The 27,394-nt window shown below is 35.6% G+C and overlaps 1 protein-coding gene across 1 annotated transcript in view; it reads left to right on the top strand.

The window, feature by feature from the left end:
* Window positions 1-25,343, top strand: part of TACR3 (tachykinin receptor 3) — a 127,362-nt gene extending 102,019 nt beyond the window's left edge. Inside the window, exons 4-5 of the mRNA XM_044681304.1 lie at window positions 12,725-12,921; window positions 25,028-25,343. Of these exons, the coding sequence (XP_044537239.1) occupies window positions 12,725-12,921; window positions 25,028-25,343 (513 nt within the window). The remainder of the gene's footprint in view (window positions 1-12,724; window positions 12,922-25,027) is intronic.
* The last annotated feature ends 2,051 nt before the right edge of the window (window positions 25,344-27,394 follow it).

The raw sequence follows: 27,394 nt of genomic DNA, 5'->3' as shown, positions 1-27,394 counted from the left end.
TGAACACCAGAAATGACCAGATTGAAAAGGAAAACCAGTCCCTAAAGGCTAGAATTGAACAATTAGAATCCAATGATCTCTCAAGACAACAAGAACAAATAAAACAAAGTCAAAAGACTGATAAAATAGAAGGAAACATGAAATATCTCAATGAGAGAGTGACAGACCAAGAAAACTGGTCTAGAAGAGACAATTTGAGAATTATTGGTCTTCCAGAAAAGGCAGAAATGAATAGAAACTTGGACTCCATACTTAAAGAAATTATTCAGCAAAATTGCCTTGAAGTTCTACAACAAGAGGACAATATAGACATTGAAAGGATCCATAGATCACCCTCTACTCTGGACAAAGAAAAGTCAACACCAAGGAATATAATAGCAAAATTTAAGAGTTTTCAAGTAAAAGAAAAAATCTTACAGGAAGCCAGAAAGAGACAATTCAAATATCAAGGAGCACCAATCAGGATCACATAGGATCTGGCAGCCTCCACGCTAAAAGACTGCAAGGCTTGGAACACAATATTCAGAAAGGCAAGAGAGATGAGTCTTCAGCCATGGATCAACTACCCATCAAAACTGACTATATAATTCCAGGGGAAAGTATGGGCATTCAACAAAATTGAAGAATTCCAAGTTTTTGCACAAAAGAGACCAGGACTAAATGGAAAGTTTGATACCCAACCACAAAAACCAAGAGAAACATGAAAAGGTAAATAAGAAACAGAGGGAAAAGAAAGAAAACTTATAATTCTTTAAATTTGACTCTTTAAGGGCTTAAATAAGATCTAATTATCTGTATTAATAGGTGGAGACATGCTATGTATAATTCTCTGTAGTGAACTCTATTCACTGGTATAATATTCACTATTATAGCAACCAGAAGAATAATTCACAGGGAGAGGAAAGGATACTAAATGGTCTAAGATGACATAGAGGGTGGGAAAGAGGGGGGAATAGTAGGGGACACCAAGAAAAATATGAGTAAATAAGAAAAATAGGATATCCTATTATACACAAAGAGGGCATGGGAAGGGGAGGGGATAAATACTATCATAAGAAGGAGAGGAAGAGAGCATTAAGAGCGAATAATCAAACCTTACTCTCAGTATAATCAACCTGGAGAGGGAAGAGTAGCATAATTATCCATTCGGATAAAAAAAAAACTCTATCTAACCCTACTGAGAAAGTCAGAAGGGACAAAGCAAAGGGAACAGGGCAGTGGGGAGATCAAAAAAGGGAGGGGAGAAGAAGGAGGAGAGAATTCAATAGGCCTTTAAAAATAAAAAGGGAGGGGACAGAAAGGGAAGTCAATCAAGTGAGGGGATAAGGGATACCAGCTCAAAGCAAACCACTGGTTTAAAAGAAAATAGTGTAAGAGAAGGGGTGGGTCTAGAGGAGGATACAAAAATGTCAGTGAATGCACAACTGATAATTGTAACTCTAAATGTGAATGGGATGAACTCTCACATAAAATGGAAGCAAATAGCAGAGTGGATCAGAAACCAAAATCCTACCATATGTTGTCTACAAAAAACACATATGAGGCGGGTAGACACACACAAGTTTAAGGTTAAGGGCTTGAACAAAATCTTTTGTGTGTCAAATGAAAAAAAGAAGGCAGGAGTGGCTATTATGATTTCTGACAAAGCCAAAGTAAAAATAGATATGATTAAAAAAGAAAGGGAAGGTCATTACATCCTGATTAAAGGCAGTATAAACAATGAGGAAATAACACTGCTCAATATATATGCACCAAGTGGTATAGCATCCAAATTCATAAAGGAGAAACTGGCAGAGCTCAAGAAGGAAATAGATAGTAAAACCATAATAGTGGGAGATCTAAATATTCCTCTTTCAGATCTAGATAAATCAAACCAAAAAATAAATAAGAAAGAGGAAAGAGAGGTGAATGAAGTCCTAGAAAAATTAGATTTAATTGATATGTGGAGAAAAACAAATAGGGACAAAAAGGAATACACCTTCTTTTCAGCTACACATGGTACATTCACAAAGATTGACCATGTAATAGGACATAGAATCATTGCAAACAAATGCAAAAGAGCAGAAATAATAAATGTAACCTTCTCAGATCATAATGCAATAAAAATAATAATTAGTAAGGGCACATGGACAGGCAGATCAAAAACCAATTTGAAATTAAATAATATGATTCTCCAAAACCAATTTGTCAAAGAAGAAATCATAGAAACAATCAACAATTTCAGTGAAGAGAATGACAATGATGAGACATCCTCCCAAACTCTGTGGAATGCAGCCAAGGCAGTACTCAGGGGGAAATTTATATCCTTGAATGCATATATTAACAAATTAAGGAGGGCAGAGATTAATGAATTGGGTATGCAACTCAAAAAATTAGAAAGTGAACAAATTAAAAACCCTCAGATGAAAACTAAATTAGAAATACTAAAAATTAAGGGAGAAATTAATAAAATCGAAAGTAAAAGAACTATTGAATTAATAAATAAGACTAGAAGCTGGTATTTTGAAAAAACAGGTAAAATAGACAAAGTACTGGTCAATCTAATAAGAAAAAGGAAAGAAGAAAACCAAATTGACAGTATCAAAGATGAAAAGGGAGACCTCACCTCCAATGAAGGGGAAATTAAGGCAATCATTAAAAACTATTTTGCCCAATTATATGGCAACAAATATAACAATTTAGGAGATATGGATGAATATCTACAAAAATATAAATTGCCTAGATTAACAGCAGAAGAAGTAGAATACCTAAATAATCCCATATCAGAAACAGAAATTGAACAAGCCATCAAAGAACTCCCTAAGAAAAAATCACCAGGGCCTGATGGATTCACAAGTGAATTCTATCAGACATTCAAAGAGCAACTAATCCCAATACTATACAAATTATTTGATATGATAAGCAAAGAAGGAATCCTACCAAATTCCTTTTATGACACAAATATGGTACTGATTCCAAAGCCAGGTAGACCAAAAACAGAGAAAGAAAACTATAGACCAATCTCCCTAATGAACATAGATGCAAAAATCTTAAATAGAATACTAGCAAAGAGATTCCAGCAAGTAATTAAGAAGATCATCCACCATGATCAGGTGGGATTTATACCAGGAATGCAAGGATGGTTCAACATTAGGAAAACCATCTACATAATTGACCATATCAACAGTCTAACAAACAAAAATCACATGATTATCTCAATAGATGCTGAAAAAGCCTTTGACAAAATACAGCATCCATTTCTATTGAAAATATTGAAAAGCATAGGAATAGAAGGACCCTTCCTAAAAATAATAAACAGTATATACCTAAAACCATAAAACAAGCATTATATGCAATGGGGATAAATTAGAAGCCTTCCCAATAAGATCAGGAGTGAAACAAGGATGCCCATTATCACCTCTATTATTCAACATAGTACTAGAAACACTAGCAATAGCAATTAGAGAAGAAAAAGAAATTGAAGGTATCAAAATAGGCAAGGAGGAGAATAAGCTATCACTCTTTGCAGATGATATGATGGTCTCCTTAAAAAACCCTAGAGAATCAACTAAGAAGCTGGTAGAAATAATCATCAACTTTAGCAAAGTTGCAGGATACAAAATAAATGCACATAAATCATCAGCATTTCTATACATTTCCAACAACTTAGAGCAGCAAGAGGTAGAAAGAGAAACATCATTTAAAATTACCCTAGACAATACAAAATACTTAGGAATCTATCTACCAAAACTAAGACAGGAATTATAGGAAAACAACTACAAAACACTTTCCAAAAAAATAAAACTAGATCTAAACAATTTGAAAACCATTAATTGTTCATGGGTAGGACGAGCTAACATAATAAAAATGAACATTCTACCCAAATTAATTTACCTATTTAGTGCCATACCTATCAAATTACCAAAAAACTTCTTTACTGAATTAGGAAAAACTATAACAAAGTTCATCTGGAATAACAAAAGATCAAGAATATCAAGGGAAATAATGAAAAAAAATGTGAAGGAAGGGAGCCTAGCAGTACCAGATATTAAACTATACTATAAAGCAGCAGTCATCAAAACAATATGGTACTGGCTAAGAGAAAGAAGGGAGGATCAGACTTGGGGTTAATGATGTCAGCAAGACAGTGTATGATAAACCCAAAGAGCCCAACTTTTGGGAAATGAATCCACTATTTGACAAAAACTGCTGGGAAATTTGGAAAGCAATATGGGAGAGATTAGGTCTGGATCAACATCTCACACCCTACACCAAGATAAATTCAAAATGGGGGAATGACCTGAATATAAAGAGGGAAACTATAAATAAGTTAAGTGAACACAAAATAGTATACTTGTCAGATCTCTGGGAAAGCAAAGATTTTAAAACCAAGCAAGAATTAGAGAAAATTACAAAATGTAAATTAAATGGTTTTGATTATATTAAGCTAAAAAGCTTTTGTACAAACAAAAACAATGTAGTCAAAATCAGAAGGGTAACAACAAATTGGGAAAAAAATCTTTATAACAAAAAACTCTGACAGGGGTCTAATTACTCAAATATACAAGGAGCTAAATCAATTGTATAAAAAATCAAGCCATTCCCCAATTGATAAATGGGCAAGAGACATGAATAGGCAATTTTCAGGTAAAGAAATCAAAAGTATCAATAAGCACATGAGAAAGTGCTCTAAATCTCTAATAATTAGAGAAATGCAAATCAAAACAACTCTGAGGTATCACCTCATACCTAGCAGATTGGCTAACATGAAAGAAGGGGAGAGTAATGAATGTTGGAGGGGATGTGGCAAAATTGGGACATTAATGCATTGCTGGTGGAGTTGTGAACTGATCCAACCATTCTGGCTGGCAATTTGGAACTATGCTCAAAGGGCTATAAAAGACTGCCTGCCCTTTGATCCAGCTATACCATTGTTGGGTTTGTACCCCAAAGAGATCATAGATAAACAGACTTGTATGAAAATATTTATAGCTGAGCTTTTTCTGATGGCAAAAAACTGGAAAAGGAGGGTATGCCCTTCAATTGGGGAATGGCTGAAGAAATTATGGTGTATGCTTGTGATGGAATACTATTGTGCTAAAAGGAATAACAACCTGGAGAAGTTCCAGATGAACTGGAAAGACCTCCAGGAATTGATGCAGAGTGAAAGGAGCAGAGCCAGAAGAACATTGTACACAGAGACTGATATACTATGGTAAAATTGAATGTAATGGACTTCTGTACCAGCAGCAATGCAATGACACAGGACAATTCTGAGGGATTTATGGTAAAGAACACTACCCACATTCAGAGGAAGGACTGCAGGAGAGGAAACATTTAAGAAAAACAGCTGCTTGAATGCATGGGTTTGGGTGGACATGATTGAGGGTGTGGACTCGAAACTACCACACCAATGCAACCACCAACAATTTGGAAATAGGTCTTGATCAAGGACACATGACAAAACCAGTGGAAATGTGCATTGGCCATGGGTGGGGGGATTGTGGGGGGTGAAGGGGAAAGTGGGAGCATGAATCATGTAACCATGTTAAAAATGAATATTAATAAATGTTTAAAAGTTAAAAACAAAAAACAAAAAAAAAGCCAATGGCAAAAATATTGCTAAACTACTGGGTAAAAATTTCAGGTCATCTCATTTTTTGAAGCCTTTTCTGTCTGTTTTAAAATCAATATTAAGTATCTGTTCCAAGGCAAAATGATAAGGGTAAAACAATGGGGGTTAAGTGACTTGCCCAGGGTCACACTGCTGGGAAGCATCTGAGGCCAGATTTGAACCCAGGATCTCTCATCTCCTGGTCTGGTACTCTATCCACTTAGCTGCCCCACAGGTCATCTTATATTAATCAGTCTTAAGAGAAAATTGCATTTCTTCTCTGCATTACAACAAAACATAATCTTATAGAATAGCATCAAAGGGTTGGATTATTTCTGAGAGATTTCATGGACTCTCATGATGCCAGACCACAGAGGGGAACTTCTAGGGAAGGGGGCAGAAGCATCTTGTCAGATCCTTAAAGGATCAAGTGGATCTTGTCAGTTGATTGCAACTTTCTCATCTTCCTTTCTCCTTGTATACAACCCCTTCTTCTAACCTTCAGGACAAGCAGTAAGTCATTTAAGTATAGGTTGGGAGGGGAGGAGCAGCTAGGTCACTCACTAGATAGAGTGCCAGACCTAGAGATAGGAATTCATGGGTTCAAATCTGGCTTCAGACATTTCCTACCTGTGTGATCCTGAGCATGTCACTTAACTCCAATTGCCTAGCCTTTACCACTCTTTTGTCTTGGAAATGATATTTAGTATTGATTCTAAGACAGAAGGGAAGAGTTTTAAAAAACTATGGGTGGATTAGAAGGTTGTTAGGGTCCTTTAAAATATTCAAATTCCAGTAATTTGGTGAATGAAGGCAAATAATTATAGTGGTTCTTCCACAGTGTTGTTTCCTCTCATTGGAATAAGAACTTCTTGAGAACAGGGACCATTTGGAATTAGATATGCAATGGTTGGCACAGTGTCTGGTACAGTAACCACTTAATAAATGCTTCTTAATTAACTATCTAGACATTCTGCTCACCAAACTCTCCTCCTTCTTGTGGTTGCCAAAAGGTTCCAGAACCTACCAGGTACAGTTTTCTTTGGAATCAATATAATTTCTTTTGGGAAGACCTAGATTATGGTTGCCAGATAGAGTAACCTAAATTCGAGCTTGTGAAAAAGCTTTGGAATTAAGTAAAGAACAAGGGGATGGCAAAAATGACAAATTTGAGGAATTCAGAAAAACATGGGGGAAATGGTATGAATTATTGAGAATCAAAGAAAGCAGAACCCCCAAAACATGTAAATTATGACTACAAAAATGAAAATAAAAATGACACAAAAAGGTAACTGAATAAAAACTAAGTAAAAAAGGCTAATCCATGTTATGTACCTCCTTCTCCCCAACAGAATGCAGCCTCCTTTTATCCATGTCTCCCCTCACAAAATGCAGAGATTATTTCATTTTTAGATCTATATCCTCAGCATCAAATGTAATGCCCCATACTTTGTAAGTACCTATTAATAAATACTTGTCAGATGCTAAAAGAATATTCTTTTTACATCAGAAAATTGAGACACATACCAAAATCATTGAAAAAAACAGAATTGGGATAGCTATGTGACCCTGAGCAAGTCACTTAACCCCAACTGCCTAGCCCTTACTGCTCTTCTGCCTTAGAACCTATTCTTAGTATTAATTCCAAGACAGAAAGTAAGGTTTGTTTGTTGTTTTTTTTAAAGAAGATGGAGGTAAGGGGGATGTATTGAACTGAGGCTAAATGCAATGCTCAATCCTGTCCATGTTTTGCATCCCATCATCCTAATGGAGTGCAGCCTCTTTGAGAGCAGGGACTGTTCCTGAAGCTCAGGTTTTCCATCTGTAAAATGTGAATGATAATATTAATGTTTTTTATCCCCAGTGTTATTACAAAGTTCACATAGGATAATACAGGTTAAGTGTTCATCTCTCTCTCTCTCTCTAGAAGAGTCAACTTTCAGTTTTAACAAAACTAACCCCTACTTAACTGTTCTGATTCCATTCTCTGGAATTTTGTTCCTTCATTTGCCCCCTCTCTGTCTCTTGGTATCCCTGTCTATTTCCATCAATTTGTCTCTTCCTCCACCTTTCCTATCTCCGTATCTCCATCTCCCCATTTTTCTCTTCCTCCATTGTTCTTTTGTCACCAGGTAATATTCACTCTTCATTTCTTTAAAATTTGTCCTCTGTACTTACCACTCTGCTTGAACTATTCTCTCCCATGTTACTGATAACGTCCTGATTTCAAAATGTGCTCCCTTCAATTTTCATTCTCCTCATCAGCATTAGACACCACGGACCAAGATGTCCTTTTTTTTAAATTCTCTTGGGCTTCCGTAGCACAGCAATAACATTCTTTTCTTCTTCTCCCCCTATACCTTTGTCCATTCCTTCTCCATTCAAAACTTCTCTAGCCCAAAGACATTGTTGCTGATTTGTATCATCCCATGAAAAGCAAGAAAAGTAGTTATCTTTAAAGGGTAAGGGCTGTCCAGGTTAGACTTTAGGCACTGAAGAGACTGGGAAAAGTCTGAAATATTTTTTATTTATTTTTTTATTTTTTTGCAAGTCTTTTCATCAGTACACCTCTGATAATCACTTGCACAGAATTTTACTTAAACCAGAATTGATTGACATTTCTAAATGGATTCTTGTGTTCTAAGCCATGTCCTAAGGTATGCTGGTACCACTCAAAGCTTATGTTTCTAATGAGGGATGGGGAAACCTGACAGTCATGAGCTCTGTTTAATTGTTGACCCTCAGAAATTATAAAATGTGCAGCTTAGCAGTGAATTAGTGTGTCCCTCCCTAGATTGGGAGTTCTTAACCTTTTTGTGTGTCATGGTCCCTTTGGAAGTCTAGGGAAGCTTATGGACTCTTTCTTAGAATTAAAAAGCAGATCCCAATTGAAAGAAGTAGTAATCTTCATTAGTGGAAATAATGATATTTTTCCCACTTACATTCGAAGAATCTTTATCAACAGACCCTTAAGGAGATCCCAAGGTTAAGAACCCCATCTTTACAGAATAACTTTCTAAGAGAGCAGTTAAATAAGAAGGTAGAGAGCTCTTAGAAGGTTTGGACATTGTATACCATGAATGAATGAATCAATCAATGATAAAGCAATTATTAAATACTTTGCATGTGCCAAGCACTATACTAAGAGGTGAAGGTACAAATAAAAGCAAGCAAAATAGTCCCTGCCCTCAAAGATCTTATATTCTAACGGAGGGAGACAATATAAAAAGTAGGGCTAGAAAGTGTTGTACACATGTGGCAACATGATATGGAAGCTTTAGGAAGTACTGTGAAGGATGGTTCCTGGTCAAAAAAAAAAAAAAAAGAGGTGGGGAAGACATGAAAAGCTTATCCATGGACCCAAGTTCTTGAGGAAGGGAGATGAGAAAGATGGCCCAAGTTCTGGCATCATGCTTATTATGGTACTGTTTAGGCATGGCATATGGTTCTTTATGGTTCATGGCATATATGGTTCTTTGTATATCCATGGGTCCTCGAGGTCATAGGATTATAGAACTGGAGCTGAAGAGGACCTTGGGCATCACTAGTGCAGCTTCCTTGTTTTACTGATAAGGCAACTGAGGCCCTAGGAAACTAACTTGCCAGAAGTCCCCCAGGTAGTACAGAGCAACAAAGCTGGCTCCAAAGTCTGTACTGCTGTCTGATATCATATCTATTGGAAAACCCTCGGTTTGTCTAGTCTAGTCTTCTCTGATGTGAAGAGACCAAAAAATTTACACTAATTTTTGAAATCGTGGGGATGCCAAACCCCTAACCCCCATAATGTGCAAGAGATATCTGTAATTTCCAGGAGTCCTCTAATCCATTGCAGGTCAAGGATCTCTAAAGGAAGAATGCACCCCTTATCTTTTCTGACTTAGCTATTACATTTGACTTAATCTCTCTGGCCCAATTTATTTGACCTAAACTTCAAGAATTCACCCACGTTAATTCAAAGTGATAGGTGGGAACAGCTGTAAGCATTCTAACCTGACCTGTCTAGGAGGCAGAGTCAAAGGTTTTTCCTACTTCTCCAGCAAAAGTGCCTCCAGCTTATTCTAACCAGGATATGACCTGTAAGTTATTCTTGCCTGTGTGTGTGTGTGTGTGTGTGTGTTGGAGTGTATGTAAAGTTCTGAAATAAGTCCATCCCTTTTATTGACCTGATATTTCTTTTGACATTCCCTCTCTGCCTCGACTCTACTGCCAAAGCAATGAATGAGCTCTGTGCCTGGGATTGGAAGAAATCAAAATGGGAGACCAGAACCATCAAAATGGATGGTGATTATATCTGAGTGTTCTCCAAGGTGTCTGAAGTCTTCTGGCAATGCTTGGTTCCAATCTCTATGACAGAGGATCAAGCGTTTTGATAAAGACAGAATGTGGGTTGAGAAGACTTTCCAGAGACAGTTATGGTTGCAATGGACACAGGGCTGCATGGGAGACTCTGCTCCTTCTATAACAGTGTTGTTTGAAAGCTGATCTATAACAGAAGGGACAGAGAAATAGGGATATTGGAATGACATTGGGCTGAAGATGTCTGGTGAAGAGTTGGCCTCCCTTACATGATGTCAATTTAAATTTTGTCAGGAGTACTTGCCTAGAAAATACTAGAGTATTAGGGCATAGTGGACTTCATGTACATGCTGAATACCAAATAATCATGTCCATAAGTACTCTTATGGTCTACCCAGCACTTGACCTGTCTTATCTTATCTGAACTTCATAACAACACTGGGAGATAGGAAACACCAATACTATTATCCCTGTCTTCAGATGAGAAAGTTAAGGTGTAGAAATGGTCCCTGCTCTCAAAGAGGCTGCATTATTTTGGGGAGGAATAATATGAACAGGATTGATCATTACATTTAATTTGAGTTCAATTGCCTTTTAGTATTATTTTCATTTACATATTCCTTACCCCAATCCTCTTTTTTTGCAATGATTTTAGTATGTGCCTCAATTTCTGTTTACAAAGAGTATTGTTTCATTAGTCAATAAATATGTATTAAGGGATGGCTACTATGCATCAAGCACTATGGTTAATACTGAAAATATAGATATAAAAATGAAACAATCTTTGTACTTTGTTGAGGGGGTGTACAGAGAAAGAGAGGAGGTATGAATAAAAATAATCAAATAAAAATATGTTAGAAATAAAAAGCTATGGGGAGGCACTAGAAACTAAGACTATCAGGGTCTACTACACAGTAGCAGTAACATTTGAATTGAATCTTCATAGAAGCTAGGGAAAATGGTGAGAAAGGAATGTATCCTCACCACAACCTGTCTAAAGACACAGAGAGAGGAAATGGAATAACATGTAGACCACTTTGGATAAAATATCTGTTGTTTATAAGAGAGTGGCAGGTAGTGAGGATAGAAAAGAAGGTTGTGAAAAGAGTTAAATGACCAATAGAAGCTTTTGTACTTTAAAAGGCCATCCTAGGGCCTCTTCTCCTTCTGTCTTATAAAAGTGAACCACCCAGAACCTTGGCTGGGAAATATTGAGTGTATAACACAGAAATGATGGATTAAAAGGTCAGCCAGAGCAGTTATAAAATTTATTTATGGGGGCAGCTGGGTAGCTCAGTGGATTGAGAGTCAGGCCTAGAGACAGGAGGTCCTAGGTTCAAATCCAGCCTCAGACACTTCCCAGCTGTGTGACCCTGGGCAAGTCACTTGACCCCCATTGCCCACTCTTCCACCTAAGAGCCAATACACAGAAGTTAAGGGTTTAAAAAAATTGATTTATAAGCTTGGTAGTTTTTCAGTCTTATTCAACTCTTAGTGGTCCTACTTGGGGTTTCCTGGGCAATGATCCTAAAGTGTTTGCTATTTCCTTTTCCAATTCATTTTACAGATAAGGAAACCAAGGCAAACAGGGTTAAATGACCTGCATAATGTCAACTCAGTTGCTAGGAGTCTGAAGTCAGATTTTAATTCGAAAAGATGAGTCCTGCAGTCTTTCTACTGTGCCTCCTAGTTGCTCTTATAGAAATAAAAATCATAAGGGAATGTGAACTATTAATATGGTGAAAAGATAAAACACAAACATTTGAGAGCATGAAGTAAAAATATAGATGTATAGAAAATGTAAGTGAAACCTCCCCACCTCTGAAACACAGACAGTGTACAATGAGACACAAAATCACAGACCCTTAATGCTTTTGGCTACAGTTGACATTCTTTTTGCTATTGACCTGAATTTTCAACTCCAATGGTCAAATCTTCACCTGCTTAGTAAAGAGATCAAACCCTTAGGGAGTTTCTGCCTTCAACTTGATTTTCTTTTAGTGCTCTAGTTGACTGTTTCTGGAATCATACTTCCCATGACTCTAATCTGTCAGCTTCCATCTGCATCTCCAACCTAAAGTCAAGGGACAAATTCACTATTTGAATAATTTGTGTTTTTCACCAATCCCTCTCACTCCCAAACCATTTATGTGTCAAGACCTCCATTGACTAGACTGATTTCAAGTAATTTTCGAATTCATTTTGCTCATTATTACATATCTTATTATTCTGAAATCATATGATATGGATTCAAATTCTGCCTTGGACACTTCCTATGTGAGGCAAGTTACCTCCCTGTCATCATACATAAAGCCACTTATTACCTGCATGCCCTTGTGTAAACTGTTTGACCTTCTTGAACCTCAGTTTCTACAACTCTAAAATAAGACAGATCCCAGTAAATCAAAAGTATAGCTGGGAAAGGAATGAAAGCTAGCCAGCCTACGACCCTTTCCCAATATAGAAGCTTTGGGAGGAACTCATCAATGAATGAAGGCAGCCAGCATGGCAGAGGGATCTTTGGGGGTTAGACTATAGCTGAGGCATGGATTGAAGTCTAGAGAAGCTTCAACTCATTTTTAGGAAAAAATACCACATATGCCATTGATATGCCTATTGTTGGTTCTTAAAATCTGATATTCATTTCAACTCAACAATTCAGTATTTATTATAAGAGCACTATGACAGCTTGAAAAGAGTAAGTCTGTGAAAATGATACATTCTTGTCTGATGATTTCGTGAATTTCTTAGAAATATCCTGAAGGAGATGAGTAGATTTAAATAAGGGTAATTTTGATGTACATTTTAAAAAATACCTTCTCTTTCCTTGTGTAGGTGGTAAAAATGATGATTATTGTTGTGGTAACATTTGCCATCTGCTGGCTGCCCTATCATATATACTTCATCATTACTGGAATATACCAGCACTTGAATCGATGGAAATACATTCAGCAAGTCTACCTGGCTAGCTTTTGGCTGGCCATGAGTTCTACCATGTACAATCCAATTATCTACTGCTGTCTCAATAAGAGGTAAGGATGAAATGAAAAAATGCATGACTATAACTTCTTTATACAATTTATGTACAAATACACTGAGGTATTCTTCAATCATCATGTAAAAGGATTTATAGATGCTTTTAAAATTTCTTATCATTTTGGCACATGGTAGAGATACATTGTTTTAAAGAATCTCATTTTAATCAGTCAAACTAACATTTATTAAGCACCTGACTACCTTTTTTTTCCTTTCTTTTTTATTGTCATGCAAAACACACTTCCATATTGGTCATTGTTGTAAGAGCAAACCTATACGTAAGCAAACCCCAGAATAAAACTAAAGATACACTGATGTGAAAGACAATTCCATAGTTCTTTCTCTGGAACCTGCCTACCTTATGCTAAGCATTGGGGTTACAAAAAGAAAAATGAAAATAGTCTCTGCCCTCATGGTGTTTGTAGTCTAGAAGAGAGAGACAGCATGCTCATACAGACTATATATAAATGTATCTGTGATTGTAAATCTATACATTTATATTATATATTTATATTACATATACATTTATATTATATGTAATATACATTTATGTTATATATATGAGTGTGAGTATGTTAGACACAAAGTGACTTTCTCCCTTCAGAAGTTCTGAATCACTCAGCTTACACAGAGATCAAATTCCTTCAGAAGTCTATAATTTGGTCTCCTTGAGAAATTTTATCAGCCTAAGGAATGTGGTTCATTTTTTTTTTAATTTAACATTTACTAATTTTTAATTTTTAGAAAAGTTAACATGGTTACATGATCATGCTCTTACTTTTCCCTTCACCCCACCCCCCGGCATAACCCCCCCCCCCATAGCTGATGCGCATTTCCACTGGTTTTAACATGTGTCATTAATCAAGACCTATTTCCAAATTGTTGGTAGTTGCATTGGTGTGGTAGTTTTGAGTCTACATCCCCAATCACGTCTGCCTCAACCCATGTGTTCAAGCAGTTGCTTTTCTTCTGTGTTTCCACTCCTGCAGTTCTTCCTCTGATTGTGGGTAGCGTTCTTTTCCATAAGTCCCTCAGAATTGTCCTGGGTCATTGCATTGCTGCAAGTACAGAAGTCCATTACATTCTATTTTATCACAGTGTATTGGTCTCTGTGTACAATGTTCTTCTGGCTCTGCTCCTTTCACTCTGCGTCAATTCCTGGAGGTCTTTCCACTTCACATGGAATTCTTCCAGTTTATTATTCCTTTGAGCACAATAGTATTCCATCACCAGTATATACCACAATTAGTTGAGCCATTCCCCAATTGAAGGGCATACCCTCCTTTTCCAATTTTTTGCCACCACAAAAAGCGCAGCTATAAATATTTTTGTACAAGTCTGTTTATCTATGATCTCTTTGGGGTAAAAACCCAGAATGGATCAAAGGACAGACATTCTTTTACAGCCCTTTGAGCATAGTTCCAAATTGCTATCCAGAATGGTTGGAACACTTCACAACTCCACCAGCAATTCATTAATGTCCCATTTATGCCACATCCCCTCCAAAATTCATTACTCTCCCCTTCTCTCATTTTAGCCAATCTGCTAAGTGTGAAGTGATACCTCAGAGTTGTTTTGATTTGCATTACTCTAATTATTAGAGATTTAGAACACTTTCTCATGTGCTTATTGATTTCTTTATCTGAAAATTGCCTATTCGTATCCCTTGCCCATTTATCAATTGGGGAATGGCTTGAATTTTTATACAATTGATTTAACTCCTTGCATATTTGAGTAATTAGACCCCTGTCAGAGTTTTTCGTTATAAAGATTTTTTCCCAATTTGTTGTTTCCCTTCTGATTTTGGCTGCATTGTTTTTGTTTGTACAAAAGCTTTTTAATTTAATCTAATCAAAATCATTTATTTTACATTTTGTAATTTTCTCTAACTCTTGCTTGGTTTTAAAATCTTTCCTTTCCCAGTGATCTGACATGTATACTGTGTTCACTTAATTTATTTATAGTTTCCTTCTTTATATTCAAGTCATTCACCCATTCTGAATTTATCTTGGTGTAGGGTGTGAGATGTTGATCTACACCTAATCTCTCCCATATTGTTTTCCAAATTTCCCAGAAGTTTTTGTCAAATAGTGGATTTTTGTCCCAAAAGTTGGGCTCTTTGGGTTTATCATACACTGTCTTGCTGACACCACTTTACCCCAAGTCTATTCCACTGATCCTCCCTTCTTTCTCTTAGCCAGTACCATATCGTTTTGATGACTGCTGTTTTATAGTATAGTTTAATATCTGGTACTGCTAGGCTCCCTTCCTTCACATTTTTTTTCATTATTTCCCTTGATATTCTTGATCTTTTGTTATTCCAGATGAACTTTGTTATAGTTTCTTTTCTAATTCAGTAAAAAAGTTTTTTGGTAGTTTGATAGGTATAGCACTAAATAGGTAAATTAATTTGGGTAGAATGGTCATTTTTATTATGTTAGCTCATCCTACCCATGAGCAATCAATATTTTTCCAATTGTTTAGATCTAGTTTTATTTGTTTGGAAAGTGTTTTGTAGTTGTTTTCCTATAATTCCTGTCTTAGTTTTGGTAGATAGATTCCTAAGTATTTTATATTGTCTAGGGTGATTTTAAATGGTGTTTCTCTTTCTACCTCTTGCTGCTCTAATGTGTTGGAAATGTATAGAAATGCTGATGATGTGCATTTATTTTGTATCCTGCAACTTTGCTAAAGTTGTTGATTATTTCTACAAGCTTCTTAGTTGATTCTCTAGGATTTTTTAAGTAGACCATCATATCATCTGCAAAGAGTGATAGCTTAGTCTCCTCCTTGCCTATTTTGATACCTTCAATTTCTTTTTCTTCTCTAATTGCTACTGCTAGTGTTTCTAGTACTAAGTTGAATAATAGAGGCAATAATAGGCATCTTTGTTTCACTCCTGGTCTTATTGGGAAGGCTTCTAATTTATCCCCATTGCATATGATGTTTGTTGATGGTTTTAGGTATATACTGTTTATTATTTTTAGGAAAGGTCCTTCTATTCCTATACTTTTCAGTGTTTTCAATAGGAATGGATGCTGTATTTTGTCGAAGGCTTTTTCAGCATCTATTGAGATAATCATGTAATTTTTGTTTGTTAGATTGTTGATATGGTCAATTATGTGGATGGTTTTCCTAATGTTGAACCATCCTTGCATTCCTGGTATAAATCCCACCTGATCATGGTGGATGATCCTCTTGATCACTTGCTGGGGTCTCTTTGCTAGTATTCTATTTAAGATTTTTGCATCTATGTTCATTAGGGAAATTGGTCTTTAGTTTTCTTTCTCTGTTTTTGATCTCCCTGGCTTTGGAATCAGTACCATATTTGTGTCATTAAAAGAATTTGGTAGGACTCCTCCTTTGCTTATTATATCAAATAATTTGTATAGTATTGGGATTAGTTGCTCTTTGAATGTTTGATAGAATTCACTTGTGAATCCATCAGACCCTGGCAATTTTTAAGAGATGAATGAATAGTTTTAAGCACAAAATGATATCCAGTACTAAGTAGAGGAGTAATAGTGGATTCTTTTTTAGCTTTGCTCATTTGTTTTCATGGCAGTAGCTCTCATAACTCCATTTATATTGGGGAAATGTATTTTTTTTAAATTAAAATGTTAGAATAAAATAACAGCCACATTTGAATGTGTCTCAAAATAAATTAGAAAGAAATTATTTCCATTGGCACCATTATCTACAATTTTTCCTTCTTTGACAATTCTAGGAATATTTCTTATCCATGGATTTCTTATCAAAATGTCACCAGCCCAATAAATTTCACAATTAAAGAATCTTTATGTTTAATTATACCATTTTCACTTCTAAAATAACCTTACCACAGAAAATCTACTGATAAGTTCAATTACTGTCTTGGAATTTAATAGTTCTAATACAAAACCAAAATGGAAGACCACTTTAGATGCTTAATGATGCTTTCCTTTTTTTAACATAGAAATATCAAATATGGAAGACCAAACCCAGATTAAAATATAATTGAGAAATATTTAATAAAATAAAAATACAATAAAGCATAGATAATATTAGTATGTGGTTTTATAAGTCTATGTGTGGTCTCACATGAATGATTATATACAGTCTAGTGCTCACCCTTTCCATTTGAGTTTGACACCAGTTGCCTAAAAGGTTCAGAGGGTCAGTATGGGCCCAGACTCACACAACCAGTAGATATCAGAAGAGAGACTCTGAGCACAAACTCTCCTAGCTTCAGAGTTTGGCTTTCTATCAAATACAAGAAGCTTCAAACAATAAAAGTACTCACTTCTTAGAGCAGAAGGGGCCTCACTCACAGAATGGCCTCTCATATATATATACTTCTGCATTTGAATCTCACTTCTAACCATCTCTTTTTTTATTCAAAAAACCATATTCTTTATAATAAGTTGTTTGCATATTTTAAGATAAGCTTAGAAGAAAATATTAATAAATTTTTAAAGATTTTTCCTTACAAATACTAAAGCTTGTTTTATTGCTTTGTATGAAATTTTATTTTTTTTCAGAAGCTAACCAACACTAATACAAAAGCAGTATATCTTCAAAAGAGAAAAAAAGTATATTTTTCTTATGTTTTTAAAGTAACAAAGAAACATACTTTGAGTGGACCTGCTTATTGAATCTTGGAATCTGAACCTTTGAAGCAAGGGGTCGCTTAAGTTATCCCCCTTTATCTGAGATACTGTAGACAAATCTCTAGACTAACAGACTCCCAATTTTTTTAATCACCCCCCTTTCAGGAAAAAATTAATATGCACCCTAATATATTTGTATTTACTTTTAAATTTTATGCACATGCTACTTGCTAATAATTATGAATTTTATGAAACTTATAAAAATAGATATATTACATTGATGCGATAAAGAAGAAATAATATTTATGCCAGATCCAATAGGGAACTATTGGAGATTGCTAAGGAGGGAATCATCATGGGAAGCCCTATGCTTTCGAAAAAATCACCTTGGGGCTGTATGAATGGCTTGGATTAGATTGGATGGATTAGATCATCTAATTCTTCCCTCTTATTTTACAAGAAAAGGAACCAAGAGGGTAAGTGACTTGGCCAAAGTCACATAGATAGACAGAAACAGAATTCCAATTCAGCTCCTCTGAATCTTGACCCAGAACTCTCTCCACTGTATGCCATTACAAGGACATTGGCAGCAGTAGTAGAAATAGTAATACATATGTGTTTGTGTATGTATATGTGTGTGTGTGTGAAGCAGGACAAGCAAATTGGAGGCTATTGTAATAGTCTTCCATGCCTGTTCATCCTGTGAAATTATGCCCCACTCAAAAGAAAAAAGGGGGAGGCAGAGTTCTTACTCAACTGTTCTTGCCAAAGTTCAGAGATTGCCCTCAGAAGGACCCCTGCCTTGGCCATGAGGTGGTTTATGGAACTGGAATGAATTAGGGTACTGGAACAAGATGCTTTTCCTAGTAGTACCTATTTAGCTGTTGCTGTAGCTCCCCAGATCACGTTTATAATTTCCCTAAGAACAACTGGTGCAGAAGTGGAAAGAGCGAGATTGGGCTCTCTGGAAGGAGAAACAAAGTGGAAGAGAATTAGGGAATGAAGCTAAGTGTGATTATGTTGGAAATAAGTCTTGAAATTAACTGTCAGAGGGAGATTAGAACACAACCCATCTTCCTACCTTTTGGTTACTAGTTCAACATTAGGGTTTTGCCATGATTTCCTTAGAATAAGACCCAAGGATCCCTTTGGAAACCATTTCAAAGACCATTGCTCTAGAAGGAAAGAAACTACATTAAAATTGGCAATTCATTCCATTGCTTGGGGCAGCTAGCTAGTTCTGAAGTGAGCTGTCTACTCCTGGGCAAGACATTTTACCTCTGTTTGCCTTAATTTCTCCAGCACCTACCTTCCAAAGACATTGTGAGAATTAAATAAGGTAAAATTTGTAAAATGCTCAGTACAGTGCCTGGAACATAGCAGGCCCTTTATAAATATTCATCCCCTTTTTTCCCTTCCCCTTTATATTACCATTTAACCATACTTCCTTCATTTGGGATCTGAGCAGAAATGCTTGCCATTTTCTATAAATCTAAAAGTATTTCTCCCTCCCATCCTATCGCATTTAAACATCTTCCCAAGATAAAAAAAAGGAGGAGGTTCATTTTTAAAATTATTCTCGTCATTTTTCTCCAAATTCTCAAAATTTCTCTCTCAAGTTTTAATAAGGACCTTTGGATTAACTTTGGAAAAATTAAAAGGACTTTGCTAATTCTACATATAGGGAACATTTTACCTTGTAATTCCTACATCCCAACAATATGATTTTATTGCTCTGTTATCTTCAGCCTACCATCCACTATGACCATGAAATATTTTACCTTGTTTGCAATATCCATGCATTTCCCATATTATGTATTCTCATTTGATATACAATAGACAGTGCATTTTCAAATTGAAATGTAATTATTTGCAAGAAACAGTATTAGAAACTAAGAATTCAAAGATGAGAAACAACACATTGGCTTTCCTTAAGGAGCTTGTAATCTAATTGGAGGGTTTTCCAAAAGTCATGAAAATAGCCAGGCATTAGCTTTTAGGACTATCAGTTTTTGTGGCTCTCAGGTATTCATTTAATTTCTCTCAGGCTCAGTTTCTTCACTGGTGCAATAAGAATCCTAATTGAAAAATATTTTTTGGATATTCTTTAATTTAATTTTAATATAACTAATTTTAATTAAACATATTAGAAGAATCCTAATTATACCTCATAGAATAATTATAAGAATCAAAAAAGATAATAAACGCAAAGTACTTTGTAAACTTAAAGCACTATACAATTATTAGTTGTCATATCCTTTATTTCTATAATGTGATAGAATCTAATCTAATATAGACATTGACAGTTTATTTTTACAATTCATATCTTAATGAAATTAAATTGATACTACATTTCCTTTCTATTATAAGCCTTTTCAGAGGAAAGAACTATATCTTTGTACCTTCTCAAGATATAGATTGGACCCTAGCTATACAAAAATTAGCTTTTAATTTTTAATTGATTTCCTTAGAAATCTGTGATTGTGGGAAAATATACATGTGTCTGCAACTGGTAGCTATTTCTTTTCCACAATCTAGTGAAGAAGAAGGAATTAGAGATACTCATCACAGATGAGTAGATGGGAGAAAACAGCACAGCTCAGATCTAATCATTTTGAGAAATTAAGCTAAAGAACAGAATGTCTTTTTGTCACTTAGTTTGCATTTGGAATTTTTTCCTTCAACAAATATTGTTTGAGAGTGTACTATTTGCCAGGAATGCACTGTGCTAGGATTGGGAAGACAAAAATTCAACAAGACATAGTTTCTGCCCTCACGTAAGCAGAAAAGATTCAGAGGATCATAAGAGCCTTGACTTAGAACTAAAAGGGAACTCAGAAGTTATGTAATTCAACCCACTTCTTTTACAGTAGAGGAAACCAAGGCCCAGAGAGGAAAGAGGAAAGGTGACTTGACCAAGTCACATAAGTAGTGATAGAAACATAACTCAAACCCAGCTCCTCTGAATCTGATTCAGAACTCTTTTTCACTATTCTCTCCTCCCCTCCCCTCCTTTCCCCTTTCCCCTTTCTTCTTTTCTTCTTCTTCTTCTTCTTCTTCTTCTTCTTCTTCTTCTTCTTCTTCTTCTTCTTCTTCTTCCTCCTCCTCCTCTCTCTCTTTTTCTCTTTCCCCTTCCATCTCCCTCCTTACCCCATCTGTCTCTGTCTCTGTCTCTGTCTTTCTGTATCTTTCTTTCTCTCTCCTTCTCTCTCCCCCCACCCCATACACAGCTAAGTATCCCTTCTACATCATGACTTTATATGAAAGATGTTTACACTAAAATGATAGTATTTGCCCTAGCAAAAGCAGCAAATATTTATCCCAATATTGATTTATTCCATGCAACTTCAAGACTTAGAGACAGTCTCCAAGATTAGTTGATTCCCTTAGTAGAATACAACTTTATAGACTCTAGAGGTTATGGGATTTTAAATATGTAATTCTATGAGCCACTCTTGTTATATTTGCCTGGAGTCTTGTAAATCTAATCAAAAGGGCTATAACCTGGAAAAGAGTTGAAGAAAGAAAATTGCCTATGTATATCTACCAAGCTAGACACCATTGAGAATAGTCATGCTGTAGGAATTAAAATCAATAACCCAATGTTCACAAGAGACAACATCTAAGAGAACAGTCGGTAATAAAATGCATGGCTTCAGATAACCATATATCTACCCAAAATTGGGTTTAAAAAGTACAGCAAAGCAAAACAGAAAGCCAAATTAAATATCCTTAGGAAAAGAGGTAAATCATGAGTACTACTGAAATTTGGTTAGATGAGGTCTGTACCCAGAATACATATTTGGTATCTTGTTCAAAAGATACAGCATTGATAAATGAGGGAGCCAGAGTAATACTATATATTACTATTAGTATTAATATTACTAATATTAAGAAAATATATTTATGTGGGGAAATCTAGGAACCAAAGCTAAATGAAATTAAGGTAAAAGAACTTATTTTCCCTTTTGACACTTAATTTATGGTTAGAATTTATTCCTTTGGCAATTTTTTGGGAGTGTTCAGGGGAGATATTGGCAGAGTCAAAACAAAACCAACATTTTTACTGTATTATATATACTGACAGGTGAGCAGAAAAAGGAATAATAAGAGGGCTTTTGTAAAGAGATTATAAGCTTGGTGTGGATACCAGGGAGTAATGATGGATAATTATCCATTTATCTGCTGGACCATACTTACTGCCCAAAACAGAGTTGCTAATAATTTCTTGTCTTGTCTTAAAGATAGCTCCATTCTTCAGAAGATGGAGGAATCAATAAGGAAGTCTTTTTCAAAATCTGATTCCCACTGATAAAGAAGAAATCAATCTAGGAATGGAAACCTTGGGGAGAATTGACCACTCCATTTTGAAATCTGTTACAGAGAAGAGGAAATCATAGAACTAGATTTTTGGAAAGCAAATTTCAAAGACTTCAGAGAAAAGATTGATAGGATCCCGTGGAATAAAGTTCTATAGGCAAACTCTGCCAAGGAAATTCTTAAGAATAAAATTCTTAATCAATCAACAAGCATTTATTAAATTCCCATTATATACCAGGCACTGTGCTGCTGGCTGGAGATATGAAAACTAATGGAAACACTTCCTGTCTTCAAGGAGGATATATTCTAGTCATAAGATCCAAAGAATGCACATGGAACTCACCAACAAAATTAGAACGTGTTTTTTTTAGTTATTTCAGGGGTAAAATCAGGGAGAGGTAACAGGTCTCTGAAAGAATAATGTCAGGAGTGCTAAAACTCAGAATGAGCAGAGACTGGCAAGGACATTGAAAGGATAACATAAAGGAGGGTAGCTAGAGGGAAAAAAAAGGGAAAACTACAGCTCTGGAGGAGCAGTGACGATTACTCATGAGGGAAAGTAGACAGAGCTGCTCAATTCTTGTTGTGTTTGTTTCCTCTGCCAAGGAGAGCAGTTGGACTGGAAAGGACACCACAAAAACAGCTTAATAGCAAATTCAGGAGCCAATAGAAGAAGATGGTAAGACAGGAGCTAGATGAAGCTGAGTTACCATGTCCTGATACATTATGCCCAAGGGTACAGCAAGAATTAGTAGATGTGATTGCTAGGTCAATGATCCCTACCCATTGATTCTACTTCTTTAAACCCTTACCTTCCATCTTAGAATCAATACTCAGTATCAATTCCAAGGCAGAAGAGTGATAAGGGGTAGGCAATAGGGCTTAAGTGACTTGCCCAAGGTCACATAGCTAGGAAGTGTCTGAAGCCAGATCTGAACCCAGGACCTTGTATCTCTACACTTGGGCTCGGAGCCACCTAGTTGCCCTAGTCCTGTTCACTATTAAAAAAGATAGTGATAAAAAAAAGAGAATATATGTTAGGTTTGGAGAAGGGAAAATGTCATGATTTTTTTTTTTTGGTCATACATTGCCTTAACGTTTTTTAGCTTTATTTTTTTTTATTTTTAAATATTTTTCCATGTTTACATAATTCCTTTTCTTTCCCTCCCCTCTTCCTTACTCCCTCCAGGAGCTGACAAGCAATTCCACTGTGTTATACAAGTGTTATCACTTGATACACTATTTCCATTTTATTCATTTTTGTAATGGATTAATCTTTTAAAACCAAAACCCAAATCATATACCTACAAACAAGTGATAAGTCACATGTTTTTCTTCTGCATTTCTGCTCTCACAGTTCCTTCTCTGGAAGTGGATAGCATTCTTTCTCATGAGTCCCCCCGGATTGTCCTGGATGGCTACTAGTAGTAAAGTCCATTACATTGGATAGTTCCACAGTGTTTCACTTTCTGTGTACAATGTTCTCCTGGTTCTGCTTAGAATTCCTCCAGTTCATCATTTCTTACAGCACAATAGTATTACATCACCATCAGATACCACATTTTGTTCAGCCATTCCCCAATTGAGGGACACTCCCTCATTTTCCAATTTTTTTGCCACCACAAAGAGCGCAGCTATGAATATTTTGTACAAACATTTTTTATCATCTCTTTTGGGTACAAACCTAGTAGTGGTGTAACTGAATCAAAGAGCATGTGTTCTTTTAAAGCCCTTTGGGCATATTCATTGATATTTTTTTAATGTAGAATAGAATAGATTCTACAAAACTATAGTTCAATGAGCTTGATATTTTCTAATCTAAAATGTATTACTTAGAAATGGTTACAGAACATATAGGTAGTAACTAGAATTTTTATTGTGTTTTAAAGTTTTCAAAGGACTTTACATTCATTATCAGAATTGATCCTCATAACAACCTTGGAAGGTAGGTGCTATTATTATACCCATTATTCAGTTGAGGAATCTTAGATAAACTTTAGTTGTGACATGTCCAAGGTAACAGGGCAGCTATCTAATTCAAGCAGAATTTGAACTCAAATGTGTTCTTGACTTCAGGCCCAATGTACTATTCTGCACTATCTTCTGTGCCACTAGCTGCCTCGTGCTATACTGTACTTGAAATGAGGAAGATGTAAGTTCAAATCCAGTCTTACACACTTATTGGGTATATTTATTAGATAAAACATTTAACCTTCTTCACCCTCAGTTTCCTCATTTGCAATATGAGAATTATAGTAGCACCTAACTTCCAGACTATTTTAAGGATTAAATGATGTAATATTTGTAAAAAAAATGTATTTGTAAAAATTTTGCACTTGCAAACTTAAAATGCTCATTATTCTTATTTGATTCTTACAGCCAAGGATTGATAACTTTTTTTAACATCATGTTATATCATGGACCCTTTGGCAGTCTGGTGAAGCTTTATATCCCTTTCCAGAAAACTGTTTTTAAATGCATATAATAAAATACACAATATAACAATTATACACAGGAAACCAATTATGTTGAAAAATCATTGTAAAAATATTTTCAAAAATAAGTTCCTGGGGGATTGGCTAAGTGGCTCAGTGAATAGAGAGGCAGACTTGAAGAAGTCCTGCGTTCAAATGTGACCTCACATAGTTCCTAGCTTTATGACCCTGGGCAAGTCACTTAACTCCATCTCCCTAGCCCATAATATTCTTCTGCCTTGAAACCAATACTTAGTATTGATTTTAAGATGAAAGGTAAGGGATTTAAAAAAAAGTCCATTGATTCTAAATTAAGAATCCCTTAGCTAATAGGGAACCATTGAAGGGTTTGAGAAAGACATGTGCATTTTATTCATTCATAAGTTCAATAGGGATTCACTAAAATTTGGATTTTTTCATAATACTAAGAATTCTTGAATGATTGTTAGAATTCTTCTAAAATATCTACTTCTGTAATAGATGAATCTGTATGTATTTGCTTCAGGTGCTTTTAAAAAAGTAAATTTAAAAAAAGAAGGGGACCTCAAACCTTTGCTTTGTCATAAATTCTCAGGTGTCTCTTTGGCAGATATCAGCATAGACCTTAACAGGCTTTCAAAAAAGTTTGAATGTCATAAATGGAGATTTTTCTTAATATCAGAATTTTATGAAATTACAGAGTGAAAATAAGTCATTCCCCCTCTTGGTCTTTTTTTCAGATTCCGAGCTGGTTTCAAGAGGGCTTTCCGTTGGTGTCCATTCATTGAAGTGTCTACTTATGATGAGCTAGAGCTCAAGGTTACCAGGTTTCACCCAACCCGACAAAGCAGCCTGTACACTGTGTCCAGGATGGAGTCCATGACCGTGGTGTTTGACTCCAATGATGACCCCAACTCTAAATCCACTCGAAAGAAGAAGGCAGCTTCAAGGGACACCAACTTCAATGGTTGCTCAAGCAGGAATTCCAAGAAGTCAGCTTCTACCACCTCTAGCTTTGTCACCTCCCCTTATGTATCTGCAGATGAATATTCCTAAAATCCTTTAAAAAAAAGATTCCATTGAGGGCAACATGATGGTAAAAAGAGACCTGTGTGCCTACCTTAGACCATAGGTTTCTTTAGCCCCAACAACAAAGAAGTTGTCTGTAGGCAATCATGCTTCAGTGTGTGGCTTGTCCATTAAAGCTCCATACAATGACGCCATATTAGTATTGCCCGTGAGGGAAGAGTTAAGGCTATTTTTGTACATATGACACATTCTACCACGGCAAGTTGTATCTCCTGTGCAAAAACATTGCTTAATCTGTTTAAAATACCCTTTTGCTTTTTTTTAAAGTTAAATTGTTGCTACATGTAACTAACTTGACATGATTCCATTGGTCATTTGACTTATGAAGTTTCCAACGAGTAGGCTTAAAAGTTATCAAAACAGAATGGAAATACATTTTGTTCAAATTCAGCTTAGAAGTAGAGAAGTTAAATAGATGTTACAGATCAGAGCTAGAAGGCCTTCAGAAGTCATCTTGTCATTGCTCAAAGGAGGAATAAGGCACAAAGGACTTAAATAATTTGACAAGTTCACAGATAAAAAACATCAGACTTTCCAACTTTACTATATCCTGTATGGTTTCCCTGTAAACTGTTTTTAAAGCTCACCTTTTAAATTCCCAAAGCATTTTAGCTCTGTGAAGTAGACAAGAAAAAAAATCATATCATTTTCTAAATGTGAAAGTTGATTTTCAGAGTAGTTAAGTAATTTCCATTGGTCACACAGTCAATAAGTGTCAAAACTATGACAGAAATCCAGAATCCTTTATCCTCAACCAGTCTGATATCAAACTCAAATAAAAACTAAATCATACATGGGGCAACTAAGCAGCACAGTGGATAGAGTGCTGGACTTGGAGTTAGGAAGACTTATTTTCCTGAGTTCAAATCTAACCTCAGATACTTACTAGTTTTGTGTCCCATGGCAAGTCACTTAGCCCTGTTTGCCTTGATTTCCTTTTTTGTAAAATGAGCTGAAGAAGGAAATGGCAAACATTTCCAGTGGCTTTGCCAAGAAAATCCCATATGGGGTCACAAAGAGTCAGACACAACTGAAAATGACTGCGCAACAACAAAAGAATAATACATAAGGAGCTCTTTTGTTGTATGATAGTTTAGAAAACCACCAATGAGTATTATCTATATGTTAAGGTATTTTTATTTATTTTGTTAGATTTTTCCTAATTACATTTTAATCTTATTTGGATGGGTCACAATTTTAACAACTCTGTCCTAGAACAATATTCTTTCTACCATGCCACATGTTATCTACATACTATACAAGTACTATCTAATGGCAACTAGATAATATAATTGGAAATAATTCTTTAAGAAAAGTCAAAAACACCTTTAAGTAAAAGGGAAATGGTCACATTATTTTCTCACATAAATAATCTAGTTTACATATATTTGTTTCCCATTTTCTCTAAGAAAATGAAGGTCATAAGAAAAAAAAACACATTCTCTCATTCATTCTCTATCTTAAAATGAAAAATTAAGAAGACCAGAATTATAAGATACAAATTGAAAAAAGGAGTCTTATCATGTTCTTTTCCCCTTGCCACTAATAAAAAGATCAGAATCAATTATAGAATAAGGAAATATGTGTTAGACTAGGATGTGGCTTCTTTTTTTTTCTTTCTCTTTTAAATACTTACTTTCCTCTTAGAATCAATACGGTATATTGGTTCCAAAGCAGAAGAGTGGGAAAGAGTAGGCAATGGGTATTAAGTGACTTGATCACATAGCTAGGAAATGTCTTTAATCAGATTTGAACCCAGGACCTCCTGCCTCTTGGAGTGGCTCTCAATCTTAGACCACAGCTTCTAATGAAATAATATGGTGTCTCCAATCACTCAGAACAAGTACTGTTTGGATAGGCGAAGAGAGAAGACCATAGAGAGTTCTTTCACAATCTGCAGTCAGGAAGGCTCTATATAATCATTTTTGTCCCCACAAATTGAGGAGAATCTTCTATGGAAAAATTGTAGCTATAAAATCACAAGGGTTTAAAAACAGATTTTGTTTACCAACTGAGAA

Source organism: Gracilinanus agilis, chromosome 6 (genome assembly GCF_016433145.1).
Source record: "Gracilinanus agilis isolate LMUSP501 chromosome 6, AgileGrace, whole genome shotgun sequence".
NCBI classification, from domain to species: domain Eukaryota; kingdom Metazoa; phylum Chordata; class Mammalia; order Didelphimorphia; family Didelphidae; genus Gracilinanus; species Gracilinanus agilis.
The sequence above is the reverse complement of the archived record's forward strand: the minus strand, read 5'-3'. Positions and strand labels throughout refer to the sequence as shown.